Below are 13,067 nucleotides of genomic sequence, written 5' to 3'. Positions count from 1 at the left end.
TGAAGAATTCCTGGGGAAAATCTCCGGAGTTCTTGATGCAAATCCTCGGAGGTAATTTTGAAAAAAAATCTGGAGGAATTTCTGGAGAAATTCCTGGTGCAAATCTCCGGAGAAATTCCTGGAGGAAATGCCCGGATAAATTCTCTTAAAAAAATCCCCTGATGAATTCCTGGAGAAAATGCCTGGAATTTCATAATTAAATCGCCAGAGAAGAACTTAAAATAATTACTGGAGAAACTCCAGAGGAATTACACGAGGAACTCTGGAGGAATTACTGGAAAACGTCTAGAGAAATTCACGGAAAAACTCTTGAGATTTTTTTTGGTAAACTCTGAAGGATTTCCCGGAGGAAATGTGTATAATTTTCCGAAGTAACTCCAGGAGAATTCGTAGTGGAATTCCGGAGGATTTCTAAAGAACTACTAAAGAAACTCTGAAGAATTTCTGTAGAATTTCCGAAAAAAAAATCCTGGAGGAAACATAGAGGAAATACGAAGGATTTCCCGATGGGGCTCCAGAAGAATTCCCGGATGAAATCTGAAGTAACTCCCGGAGAAACTTCGAAGAAACTCATTAAGGAACTCCGAAGAATTTCCAAAGGAATTCCTGCAGCGACTCCGAAAAAATTGCTAGAGAAACTGTGGGATATTTTTTTAGAGAAACTCCGAAGAAATTCCTAAAGTATCTAAGAAGGAAACCTCGGAGGAACTGTGGCGAATATCTTGGAGAATCTCCAAAGGAATTCCTGAAGGTACTTTGAGATATTTATGGAGGATTCTGAGACATTTCTGATGGAATACTAAAAGAATTCCTTGAGAATTCATGAAAAAAAAAAACCGGTGGAGCTCCGAAGAAATTCCCATAGTAACTACTATACTTTGAAGAGCTTCCCGATGGAGTTCCGAAGAAATTCCTTGCAAGTATTCTGAAAGAATTCCTGAGAGAAATCCCGACGAATTTATAGGGGAACTCTGAAGGAATTTCTGAAGAAATGACGAAGTTAATGATGGAGGAACTACCAAGAAATTCCGAAAACATCTCCGTAGTAATTCATGGTGCAAATCCCCTGAGGAATTCCTGGAGGAAATCTCTGGATCCCTCGAAAGAATTTCTGGAGAAAATACCCGGAGGAATTTCTTAATGAAATCCCCGGAGAAATTTTCTGGATGAAATCCCCAGAGAAAATTCTTTAGAAGTTCTTTCAGCAATTCTTCTGGATTTAATTCAGCATATCTTTGGATTTCCTTATTAGCTCTTATGGAATTATTGCGTAGTTCTTTCAGGGATTCCTCCAGGAATTTTCCGGGTTACCCCCATGAATTCCTCTACAGATCCTCCAACAATTCTTCCGGAGTTCCTCCTGAAGCTTCGGAGATACTTCGAAGGATATGCTGGATAAAATCCAATAGCATTGCTGAAAGAACTTCAGAGGAATTTCTGGAGCAACTCAGGAGGAATTACCGGTGAAGCTCCGAAGGATTTCTAAAGGAATTCCTGTAGGAATTCTGGACAAAATCCTAGAAAATCCCCAAAGGAAATCTTGGAGCTACTGCGAAGCAATTCCTGGAGGAACTTAGGAGGTGTTCCTGGAGATACTCCGGATGTGTTTCTGGAGGAACTCTGGAGGCGCTTCTAGGGAAACTCCGGGGTAATTGCTTGACGGTCTCCGAAGAAATGCCTGGAGTAACTAAAGAGGAAATTCGAGTTCCCACCGTTGGAATGAAACTCTGGAGGAACTTTCTAGGAAGAAATCTAAAAGAATTGCCGGTGGAAATTCGAAGGACGTTCCGAGGAATTGCTAGATGAAATCCAGAAGAACTGCTGATGGAAATCTGGAAGAATTTCTTGAAGGACTTAAGAAAAAATCTGGAGGAATTTCCTGAGGAATTCTAGAGAAATTACCAGAGAAACTTTTGAGAAATTTCCTGAGGACCTCTGGACAAACTCCTGGAGGGAATGTAGTGAATTATTCGAAGCAACTTCAGAAGAATTTCTAGAGGAACTCTGGAGCATTTCCGAGCAATTACAGTAAAACTTCCATGAGTCGATGTTCCATTATTCGATATCGACGCATGAACCAACAACAACTGACATTTCCTGTTTACCGATGGTCCTTTCAAACTACTTTCCAAATCATTTCTGTTCCGTGAATCGATGGGAACTTCACTGCCCATAACTGCATATTTGTAACATTCGACAAAAGTAGGCATTGAGTAAATGGGATACCAAGTTTGTATTTTACTGCAGAATGGGAGGAAACTAAAATAAAAAAAAAAATCATTGAGAATTCAAAAGAGCTTATTTGAGGCTGAAATTTTGTACAATTCATACCGCATGTTGGGTGAATAGTCAGAAAAAAATCTGATAGAAATTTTGTTGCTACTACATTATGATGCTCATGTATAATCTCAATGTGACTGTTATGCGGTTACAATTGCCAGTGTGACAAAACAACTTGCTATTTTTTTTTTCGAATTTTCTAGAACAAACTCACAGATTTTAGTAAGTTGATCAAAAGTATTTATCATTTGATGACTCTCCCCGGTATTAACTCCAATTTGTCAAAAATGTCGAATGTGACTGTTATGCAGTTATGGGCAGTTCAGTAATCGATTGATGGAGGTTTCTCTTTTTTTTTAGAAGCTTTGGAGAATTCCTGGAAATATTTCGAAAAAAAGCAGGACGAATTATGGAGAAAATCTGAGGAAATTTCCGGTGGAGCTCCAAAAGAAATCCCGGAGGAATTATTGAAAAAAAAAAAATCTCCGGAGGAATCCCTGAAGGAAATTCTAGGCCCCGGAGGAAATCCTTGTGAAAACCTTAAGAGTAGTTCTTGGAAGATTCCTGGAGGAATTCTTTGAAAAAATCACTGGAGCAATTTCTGGAGAAAATGTCCGGAAAAAATGCTGGAGAAATTCCTGAAGAAAATGCCTGGAGGAATAGGTATTGAAAATCCCCTGTGGAATTCCTGGAGAAAACCCTCTGGATGGATATCCCCGGAGAAATTCTTGAAATCCCTGGAGGAATTTATAGAGCAAATCTCCAAAGAATCTTCTGGTGCAACTCCCTTAAGAATTTCCTGGAGGAAATCTCTGGAAAAACAATTTCTGGAGAAAATTTCTGGAGGTATTTCCTAATGAATTTCTGGACGAAAAATCCAGAGAAAATTTTTGACGAAATCCCTGGGGGTATTCCAGGAAGAAATCTCCCAGAAAAATTCCTGGTGCACATCTCCAGAATTCCTAAAGGAAATCTACGGATAAATGCTCTGAAAAATCCCCGGAGGAATTTCTTACTGAAATCTCTGGAAAAATCTTTGGAGGTGCTTCTAGAGTAAATCTCCGGAAGAATTTCTGGATGAAATCCTCAAATTGCTATTAGAAATCCCTTAAAAATTCCTGGAGAAAATCCCAGAGTAGTTCTTGGGGGAAAATCCCCGGGCGAATTCTTTGAACAAATCTCTAGATGATTTTCTAGAGCAAATCATCAGAGGATTTCCTGGATGAAATTCCCGGAGGGTTTTCTGAAGGAAATCCCAGGAGGAGTTTCGGGAGGAAATCCTTGGAGGGGCTTATTGGTGGAAATCCCCGGAAGAATTTCTAGACGAAATCCCTAGAGTAATAGCTACTAAAAAACCCCTGTGAAATTTGTGGAGATAATTCCCGGAGGATTTCCTGTGGATATCGCCGGAAAAATCCTGGTTTAAATCCAAAGAGAAGTTGCTGGAGGAAATCCCCTTATGAATTCTCTGAAAAAATCCCCGAAAGAATTTCTGGAGAAAATCCTGAGGTCTTGAGGGATATCTCCGGAGAAATTCACGGAATTTTTTTTTGGTGCAAATCCCCAGAGATATTCTTGGATGAAATCTTCGGATAAATTTCCTGAAAATGTCTCCGAAGAAATTTCTAAATAAAATCCTGGGAGAAACTTATTAATGAATTTCTAGACAAAATCTTCTGAAGTATTTTTGGACGAAACTTTTAAAAAAAGTACTAGTGCAATTCTCCAGAGTAATTTTTGTAGAAAATCCTTAAATTCCTGGAGGAAACCCCCGGAGAAAATCCTGGACGATAATCACAGAAAAAAGTTTCTGATGAAAATACGTACCCGAATGGATTCTCTTAAATAGACCACGCAGCTAGCCTGTTCCAAAAAAATAGACCAGAAAACTGGTGTAAAATAAAATTGGAACATTATTTGCAACACCGGTGCAAGCTCTAATTTTAAACATGGCCCAAAAATTTGGAACCAACCCATGATTTAGACCATCGGTGAAGTTGCCCTAAGCCAGTTTTTACTGCGTGTTAGAGATGTACAGAAACTTAAATAACAGGAGCTCATGCCTGTCGAAGAATTTCACAGAAATAAAAAATAGTATTTTTGTTGGTTACAGTTTGATTATTATTAATAAACTTGTAAAATTATGCGAAGCGTAATTTGGACTTCATTTTATTGATAACTGGTTTGTATTTAAAAGCTTATCTCAACGTTCGTTTCTTCAATGCTCACTTTTCACAGTTGGGAAAGACATCCGAGTAAGGGCAGGGCAGTCAAATGCCTGCAACGTTTGCAACTTACCACTTCACTAATGCCCCAATCCAATCAGACAGACATTCACGATGTTGCAATCAATTGTAAAGGCATTCTCCTTTTTCTGTTGTTCCGTTTGGGAACGATTCCGATCACCGAGAACGTTCCCCGGTGTGTTTCGGATTCTAGCATTCAAATCTATAGCTCGTATCAAACCCATTGCTCTCCTGATGGTGTCACCGATAGTTGGATTTATCAGCAATGTGAGTTTAAAAGAACGGCGTATGAGTCTTAGGGTGGTCCATTTATATATTTTCCATTCAAACTACACGCTCATTTAGCTCTCCCTTAGAGTTAATGGATTTCGCTCAAACTTTTACATTAGCTTATGGGGGTTCAAATGAACAAATTTAACTTTTTAATAATTTTATAATCATGGGTCACCCTAATGAGTGCATTACAATCTCAACCAAGGAGCACAAGAAGGAAACATAGCGGTTCAATTCACACGTACGTATTAGGATCAGCAAAAGCCAGCTTTAGCGTATACTTACTGAATGCAGCACACATATATCTAAGGTTATACACTCGGAAACGGAAATTCAGATTACCGAACCTTCTATCACTAGATTTAAAAAATCTTCCATCAGCACTCACTTTGTTGCATAGCCGCCTCCATTCTAGTCAATTCCAAGGTTAACTATTAATACACAACAAAGCTGGTTTGTTCTAAGCCTGGTTCGTTTTTCACTCAGTATCACGAAGAATCCTCTAACCAGCTTTCAGGCAAGGTTATCAATAGCGCACATACACACAAACACTGCTCCACTGGAATTATGGTGAGTTAGATATACCGAACTTATCCGCACACGTACACTTTTCCGATACGAAAATATCTTCACTGGGTGCTATAAATAGAGAAACAAATCCGCAAACGGTACTGCTGCTGCTTATAGTTAGTACATTATTCCGTGGAAAAACAAATACACTCGTTAGCAAACGACGGGGATGCCAGGAAGAAACGTTGCGATATAGAGACAGTAGTGTCATGTAAAATCCGTGCCGCAATACATATGACGATGATGCGACAACGGTGCTGGAAAATGGGAAAAAGTTTTCCTGCTGTGCCACCTCCCACTTGGATAGAGGTGTAAGTACAGTGACAACAGTGTGGCAGAGCAGAATCAGCATAATTTGTATGGGGTGGTTGGGGGTTGGTGTTGGATCCTCTATATTTACCTGCATCTTTTTATCCAACATGAAATTACGGCCACAGCTCCAAATATGATGACACCGAATGTACACCAGAGTGCACCCTGCAAAGATGGGCAAGAGAGAAACGAGAATTAAATTGAATAATGCTTGGGATTTTTGTACTGGTTTAAGGGTAAGAAAAAAACTGTACACTGCTCGCTATGATTTGCCTTATGATCTTATGTTTTTTGAAGGTCCCTACCATTTTTTTTTCTTCAATCTGCATCGAATCTTATAAGGAATATGTCATAAATCTGGTATAAAGTCTGTTGCATTTAGTATTTAGCCGCTTCTTATTAACTACATATTTTAGTGCATCCATAAATCATAGAGATGAACTTATTACAGAATTTAATTCGAAAGAAACGGTTATTCAATGCTAAAAAACCATCATGATTTATACACATGTTAAAAAGTTATCGTAGATACAGTCGAGAGAAATAATCGTAAGAAATTTTATATTTTCATCTAGTAAGGTGGACGCACTAGATGAGATTAACCCGTATACGCCTGAGTGAAAGCAAAAATTCTAAAACCATCACCACTCAGCGAATTCTTAATGGATTCAAATGATTTTTTGACTTGGAAAAAAGCGACACTTTGTTTTGGGTGTAACTTTTATCGCGTGGGTAAAAAATAATGAAATTGTTGGGTAATACTAGTTTAGAGTATTACGTTTCGCGATCTGTCAAGTAGTTTTCAAGATGCGTTCGAAACAAAAAAAAGCTACGCCATTAAATTTTGGCACGGTGATCCTGGTCATTCGCACAGATGGATCGGCACAAGGCTTGGAATCCACCATTACACCGGGTCCCGCGTTGTGAAGATGTTCCGGTAGACGGAAACTATCGAACGCGCCGGAAGCGGCTGAAAACCGCAAACGGAATATCCAAAGAAGGCGCAGAAGATAAGGCAGCACTTTAAAAATAACCAGAACCTTTCCACCCGAGACGTGGCCAAAAAGTTCCTTTCGTCGAAGTGGTTCGTCCAGCAGACCATGAAGCGGGCTGGGCTACGAGTTTTAAGGTGATTATAAAACGAAGCCAAACTTTGAATTTTCAAGTGCACAAGACGAGAGTATCTGACAACAGATCGCATAGAAAACCAATCAACTTGCTTGCTTCCTGGTGGTGACCAATGGTATAGATTTTTACCGCGGAGCGCTGTTTGGTTCTCAAGTCTTGTGCTCTTGAAAATTTGAGGTGTGGCTTCGTTCTAAAATCACCTTAAAGGTCAGGAAAGCGCCAAACCGAACTGACACGGTGGCTAAATTGCGTGCGCGGAAGCTGTACCGTGAGTGGCTGGTCAAGTCATGGACGACGAGACATACATATATCGAGGCGGACGCCAAACAAATCCTCAGCCTGGAGTTTTTTGTCGGGAGGTTATGGAGGGTCCGGAAGAGAAAGATGGACAAATTCGTGAAGAAGTACCTGTTGTGGCAGGCGATTTGCGAGTGCGGACGCTACAGCAAGCCGTTCGTTACAACCGAAACCATAAACCATAATGGAGAGGAATGCTTGCAGAAGCGCTTGCTGCCCTTCCTCCGCTCTCACCGTGGTCCCACGCTGGTCTGGCCGGATCTCGCTTCGTGTCATTATGCCAAGCCTGTAATGGATTGGTACGTAGCGAAGGGTGTTTATGTTGTCCCGAAGGAGGCGAACCCACCAAATACACCAGAGTTCGATCGAAAAGTTTTGGGCGATAAGGAAGAAGCAGTTGAAAAAAAAAACGGAAAACATCCAAAACCAGCTTTGAAGAAAAACTGGGAGAAATTGTGTAAGATAGATGTATAAAGCCTCGTTCAAGATCTCATGAGCAGTGTTAAGAGAAATGTAGAAGCATTCACCTTGAGGAAGGAACTTTAATGAATAAAATGAATTTTTGGTGATCACTTTTGTGTGTCTCATTTTTTACGAGTCCAGTTTTTAAAGTAGCCAATGGTACTGTGCAAAAAATGATGAGTGGAATCCAACAAAAAGTTAGAAAACTCAACCGGAGTAAATATTGTTTCCGATTCATTAACCTAAAATTTAATAAAAGTGCTAGAAAATGATGCATTAAGATTTCTTGTAAGGGTTTTTCCTCTTGGAGAAATCGTTCGTTTTAAGCGGACAAATTCTAAGTGGAACATACTTCAAAAGGGGATTTTGCCAAATGAACTACTAGTTGTTATATAATCAATATTGATGTGCGCAACAAATTTTCGAAAAAGACAAGACAAAAGAAATTTCATCTAGGTTTACTTCTTGAATAACGTATAGGTTTTCTCTATATTTCTATACATTTCAATGAACATTTTTCAGAAAGTTTACGAGATAATCTTGCAAGGATTATACCCTAAGAATTCTTCTTGAAATTATTGTAGAAAGTACTTCGAACTATTCAGTGAAAAACAATAAGCAATTTCTTCATAAGTTCTTCTAGAAACATGAATTCTTCCAAGAATTGTTATTACATTTCACCAAAAAATCAGGAGAAGATTATCTTATGATTTTTTCAATAACTAGTATCGGAAATTGGGTAGGATTTCTTTAAACACACAATGAATTACAAGATTAATTAATAGAGGATTTTGATCTAGAGAATTTTCCATTTAACTAAGCGTATAAGAAATCAGTACAGGAAATCTTTTACGTAGTCATCGAGAAATGAGATGAGATTTCAAGGGGATTCCCGTTACCCTGGAAATTATTTTCTGTTTTCCGAGATTCCCATATTTCCTGGGAAATCATATTTATTTGTTGAATTGGTCATTTATATTCATACAATAACTATCGCACAATTTACTTTTTTATGTCATACCAACTAATACCCGCACTAGTTCAATAGTTATATTTTAATGTTTATTTTTTGTTTTTCTGTAATCAAATAGTTATTTATAAAGTGCATATCTTTTTGACAATATAGGCTTCCAACTTAAGATTATTACGGTGCTCCAGAGTTATTATCATAAAAAATCTCCATCAAATCCGTGCTAACCAGTAATTTGATGGTATGCTGTATGTCTGGGAAAAATTTAAAAAAAAGCGGAGGGCCCATTTTAAAGTTACGCCCTTTTGACTGTGTTAGCGTTAGCGTTAGAGTTAGCGTAGTTACTTCATAGATTGGATACTAGCTATATTTATGTTTTATCTTTGATAGTCTCATCTAGACTGCTTTCAGGAACAAGGCTTGGTAGTTAACCTTGATCTAATCTGAAACAAGAATACCAAAACCATGAATATCGCTATTCCCGACCACGCCCATGTTTACCGAAACTTGGGATTGGGGAAGGAAATGTTTATGTAGCACTTACTTAACGAGAGGCCTCCGACTCAGTGACACTTTTATAAGTGCCACGGAGTTGGTGGTTGGGAAAGGTAGTAGGTCGCTAGGATTCGCTAGAAAAGCTGGCGATGGACCCAAAGCATTTGATATTTAATTGTTTCTTACTTAATCTTTTGAATGGCGGTAATCAAAAGAAAGCAACAATGCTTTATTTACAATTTGAACAATATTGTTTCCCGTAAAAAAAGGAAAACAATGCGCGTTTAACGATAGTGAAATTTTGCTCTGTAAAAAGCAAAGTCAATCCCTTCAGGGTCATCGGAATCAACAAAAAAAAGTTTTACGCACACGCTCGAGAAAAAAATGCAATTACGCGTCGTTATCTTTTACCCCCTACGAGCAAGCAACCGAATCGAATGACCAAATACTACTAACGAACCTCGCGATGTTTTATCGTAACCGTACAAAACGAAACCAAACACGATTGACACGATTCCGTCTTCCACTCCCCGTAGGAGCAAGCAACAGAATGTTATGACGAAACACTACTCCAGGCGCGGACATCTTTGTTCCGTGATCGCAAACCTACGATACACAACATTACAAAAAAAAAAAAAAAAACAACAAAAATCGAATCGTTCCGGTTATAGCAATTAAAATTCAACTATTTCAATTGTAAACTGAATTCCGAATAACAAAATTGAACAAACTCACCAAATCCTCCAACCGGATAACAATTAGTAAAGATGGGAAAGGTCAGTAAGAGTATTCGTTTTACCACTAATAGCGAAACTTCGGACATTCGGCACGCAACACATTTCTCTTCCGACAATAGCTCTACTACTCATCTACGTTTCAAACAAAAAAAAATCACCAAAAACACCTCGCTTACGATTTTAGCTATAACCAGCCATAATATTTTGTCAGCAGAATATAAAATTGACAAGCGCGAGAAAAATAGCAGCGAGATTTTTTTCGTTACGCCCTTTTGATTGTGTTAGAGTCCCAAAATTCAAAATAAATCTGAGATATTTAAGCGGGTTTTCATTTGCCGTGATTATCAGAGAATTCAATTATTTGTTTCTTTTGAGCTGTGTTTTGAATGAGAAGTTTGACGAAATTTTGAGTCACGCCCTTTTTTAAGTGTAGCCATTAAATGCACTACTTTTAAATAGATTAATTAAGTATTCTCATACAGTTAAGCATGTTCAAATGTTTCCAATGACACATTGCACTTACTTGCCGCAAAAGTCTTTCACAATTTACTAATTGTTCATAGACTCAAGCGCTATAAGGCATTACGGAGCGAATGTTGCAGTATTTTTATTATTCATAAAATTCTCGATTACTTTTTCAAATCGACGAAAGTAACTTTCATACGGTTTTGAAAAAAAAATAAAGAAGAATTAAAGCCTGTCTCCTACATCTGTTTTAAAATGAATTCTCTTTTTAACATTTTTTCGCCGTGTACTTCGCTTAATTTTTTTATACAATCAGCTCGCGTTGAAATACTAGGTAGTTTCTATCGTTTCTCCCAAAAAATGTATGACAAAATGATAAGCCGTTTTATTCAGTTACTTACGACGTTTTTGTACCAGTGTTAAATCTACTCAAGTAGTGTTTTGTTTTGATTCGTGGTTAAGTCACATTGTCTCTCCATATAACGGAGCGGTGAAAGTAATGGTTAGGTTGCGAAAGTTGAAACCTTACTTACGCCGTTTTGTAAATCCTGAAATTAAATGTTCTAATTGTGAAAAATCAAGTTGGCTTAAAGCGGAACGTGTAGAATTTCGTCTGCAAAACACGTAGGATTGACAAAGTAAGTTTGTTCAATTCTCTGACTTGAATCTGTTTGAATAAGTTTTCGAGAAATATTGTTATAGCCCAACTAGCTGCCCCCTCGGCTGTTCCAGCAAACTTTGTACTGTGAGAAAAACAACAATAACTCTCAAACGGAAGGAGATAGAGAGTTTCTTTACTCACCGAATTACGCATTTTTCGGCTTAAGGACATTTCGTCGAATGACATTTGGTCGAATGACGTTTGGTCGAATGACATTTGGTCGAAAGTACATTTGGTCGAAAGTACATTTGGTCGAAAGGACATTTGGTCGAATGGACATTTGGTCGAATTGCTTTGGAACTTTTTTTTTTGCTGGAATGACGTTTAGTTGAACGGAAATTTGGTTGAAAGCTTATTTTTAAATTGTTTATTATCACTCGGTTAAATTAATTATTATTTTCTAAGTTTTGCAAAGTTGGTGAGATAATGTATTATTTTAAGTAATCTGAATCATTACCTGTTGTTGAATAAAAAATGGGACATTGAATGTCGTCTTATTCTCAAATTCCATACATCTTTTGATTAAATGAAATTTTCGGAAATAGTTGTTTTATACATTGACTAAAATATTTAGCTCTAGTGAATTTATTATTCTTTGAAATTATCATCATTCTTTGAAAAAATGCTCAAATTTTTCTTTTATTACTCAACGTTGTGAAGGCTTGCATTATTTATTGCTCTTATTACTAAATCAAAATGAACTGCTGATCTTCATCTGATGGAAGAATTCGGAGAGAGTGCTTGGGATCTTTCTTTGAATTCCGGGTCTTTCCGCTTACGAAAGTGGGTAAGATTTTTGAATGCGGAAATCATAATTAAAACGGCAGGAAAAAGTTGCTTGAGGGAAAACATTTATGGCCAATTGGCTTATTGTTACTTCCAGCTCAAAAAAAATCTTCAAGCAAATATATGGCTTTGATGACCTCGGATGAATAACATAGTTTGCAGTAGAAGCTTTGCATTATTAAAAAAGAAAATTGTGCTTCCATTTAAGATCAACTTATCTCGAATTGCAGAACATGCCTGAACGAAAAAGCAGCATGAAACATTAAAAACGCAAGAGGTTGATCAATATGTTAAGAGAGCGTCCATCAAATTGAATATCAAAATTTTGCTAATCATTCAGAGATTGTTAGTAAAATGGCTGATACTTTTTCAATTATTCAATCTCTCTTGTATTAGCGACAAAGTGCTGCTCTCGACTATAGTCAGACTAAACGTAAAACTCTGTTTCCATACGATTAAGATTCGATCACTTATCTTTCCACGAAATGTCGGTTCGACCAAGTATCATATGCTTTCTGTTGCAACTAAACCTTTTCGACCAAATGTCCATTCGACGAAATGTCCATTCGACCAAATGTACTTTCGACCAAACGTCATTCGACTAAATGTCATTCGACCAAATGTCTTTCGACCAAATGTCATAGATTCGCATTTTTCAATGCTCTAAAAGTGTTTCATAGACTACTTTGATGAGATATTTGAATTGAAAATGCAATAGCCAGAACACCAGTTTTGTTCGGACCAGCCTATGTCACCGTAGGAAAAAGCTCTAAATCGGTCAATTTAAGAGATACACATTTTTTTTTTTGGCAAAGTTGCTTGAAGTTGAATGGTCTTGCTGAAGCATGTATAATATAATTTCTACAAATGAGAAAGTTAGTTACATAATTTCTATGAAAATGTGGTCCACCCTAATTTTCAATAACACCAAACGAAGGGCACAACTAATACAAACAACTTTGTAGAAGATCGTTTTCGTCTAATGTTTCATTCTAAAGCTCAAAATGCCTCTTTTTGCATAAAACTGCTTTCAAGAAACCCCATTGCCGAAGTGAATCAAAAAAGTCAAGGATAGGATCCGACCCTCTATTTTTTATTTTTTAAGTATCATGAATCATAACACTTGCAGAGCTTAATTTTACTAGTCTTTCTTAAAAACCAATAGGGTAAGTGTACTAGTTATGGACATAATGGTGCCTTATTTCGCCATACGTATAAATTTATTTGTTTTCAAATTTTTAATTATTTTGTGTGTTCAAGTAGTTCGATATCAAATACAGGGGATAGGCAAAATGATTGAGATAGGCAAAATTTTGCCCAAATTCAAATGCTTATAACTTTATGAAAAATGGATGAAATTGGATGCATCTGGAAGCAGTCGACGG

General features: G+C 37.5%; 1 protein-coding gene across 3 annotated transcripts in view; it reads right to left on the bottom strand.

Annotated features, from left to right (window-relative positions):
- LOC5575842 overlaps positions 1 to 13,067 on the bottom strand; it is a 165,260-nt gene that overhangs the window by 104,300 nt on the left and 47,893 nt on the right. For 2 of the 3 annotated variants that reach the window (XM_021847251.1, XM_021847253.1), the window contains exon 1: positions 5,770 to 5,840. In XM_021847251.1, the coding sequence (XP_021702943.1) occupies positions 5,770 to 5,790 (21 nt within the window). In that variant the 5' untranslated portion in view covers positions 5,791 to 5,840. Of the gene's footprint in view, positions 1 to 5,769; positions 5,847 to 13,067 lie in introns of those variants that run through there. The other variant, XM_021847254.1, reaches the window with a different exon arrangement.

This window comes from Aedes aegypti, chromosome 2, assembly GCF_002204515.2.
Source record: "Aedes aegypti strain LVP_AGWG chromosome 2, AaegL5.0 Primary Assembly, whole genome shotgun sequence".
NCBI lineage: Eukaryota > Metazoa > Arthropoda > Insecta > Diptera > Culicidae > Aedes > Aedes aegypti.
The sequence above is the reverse complement of the archived record's forward strand: the minus strand, read 5'-3'. Positions and strand labels throughout refer to the sequence as shown.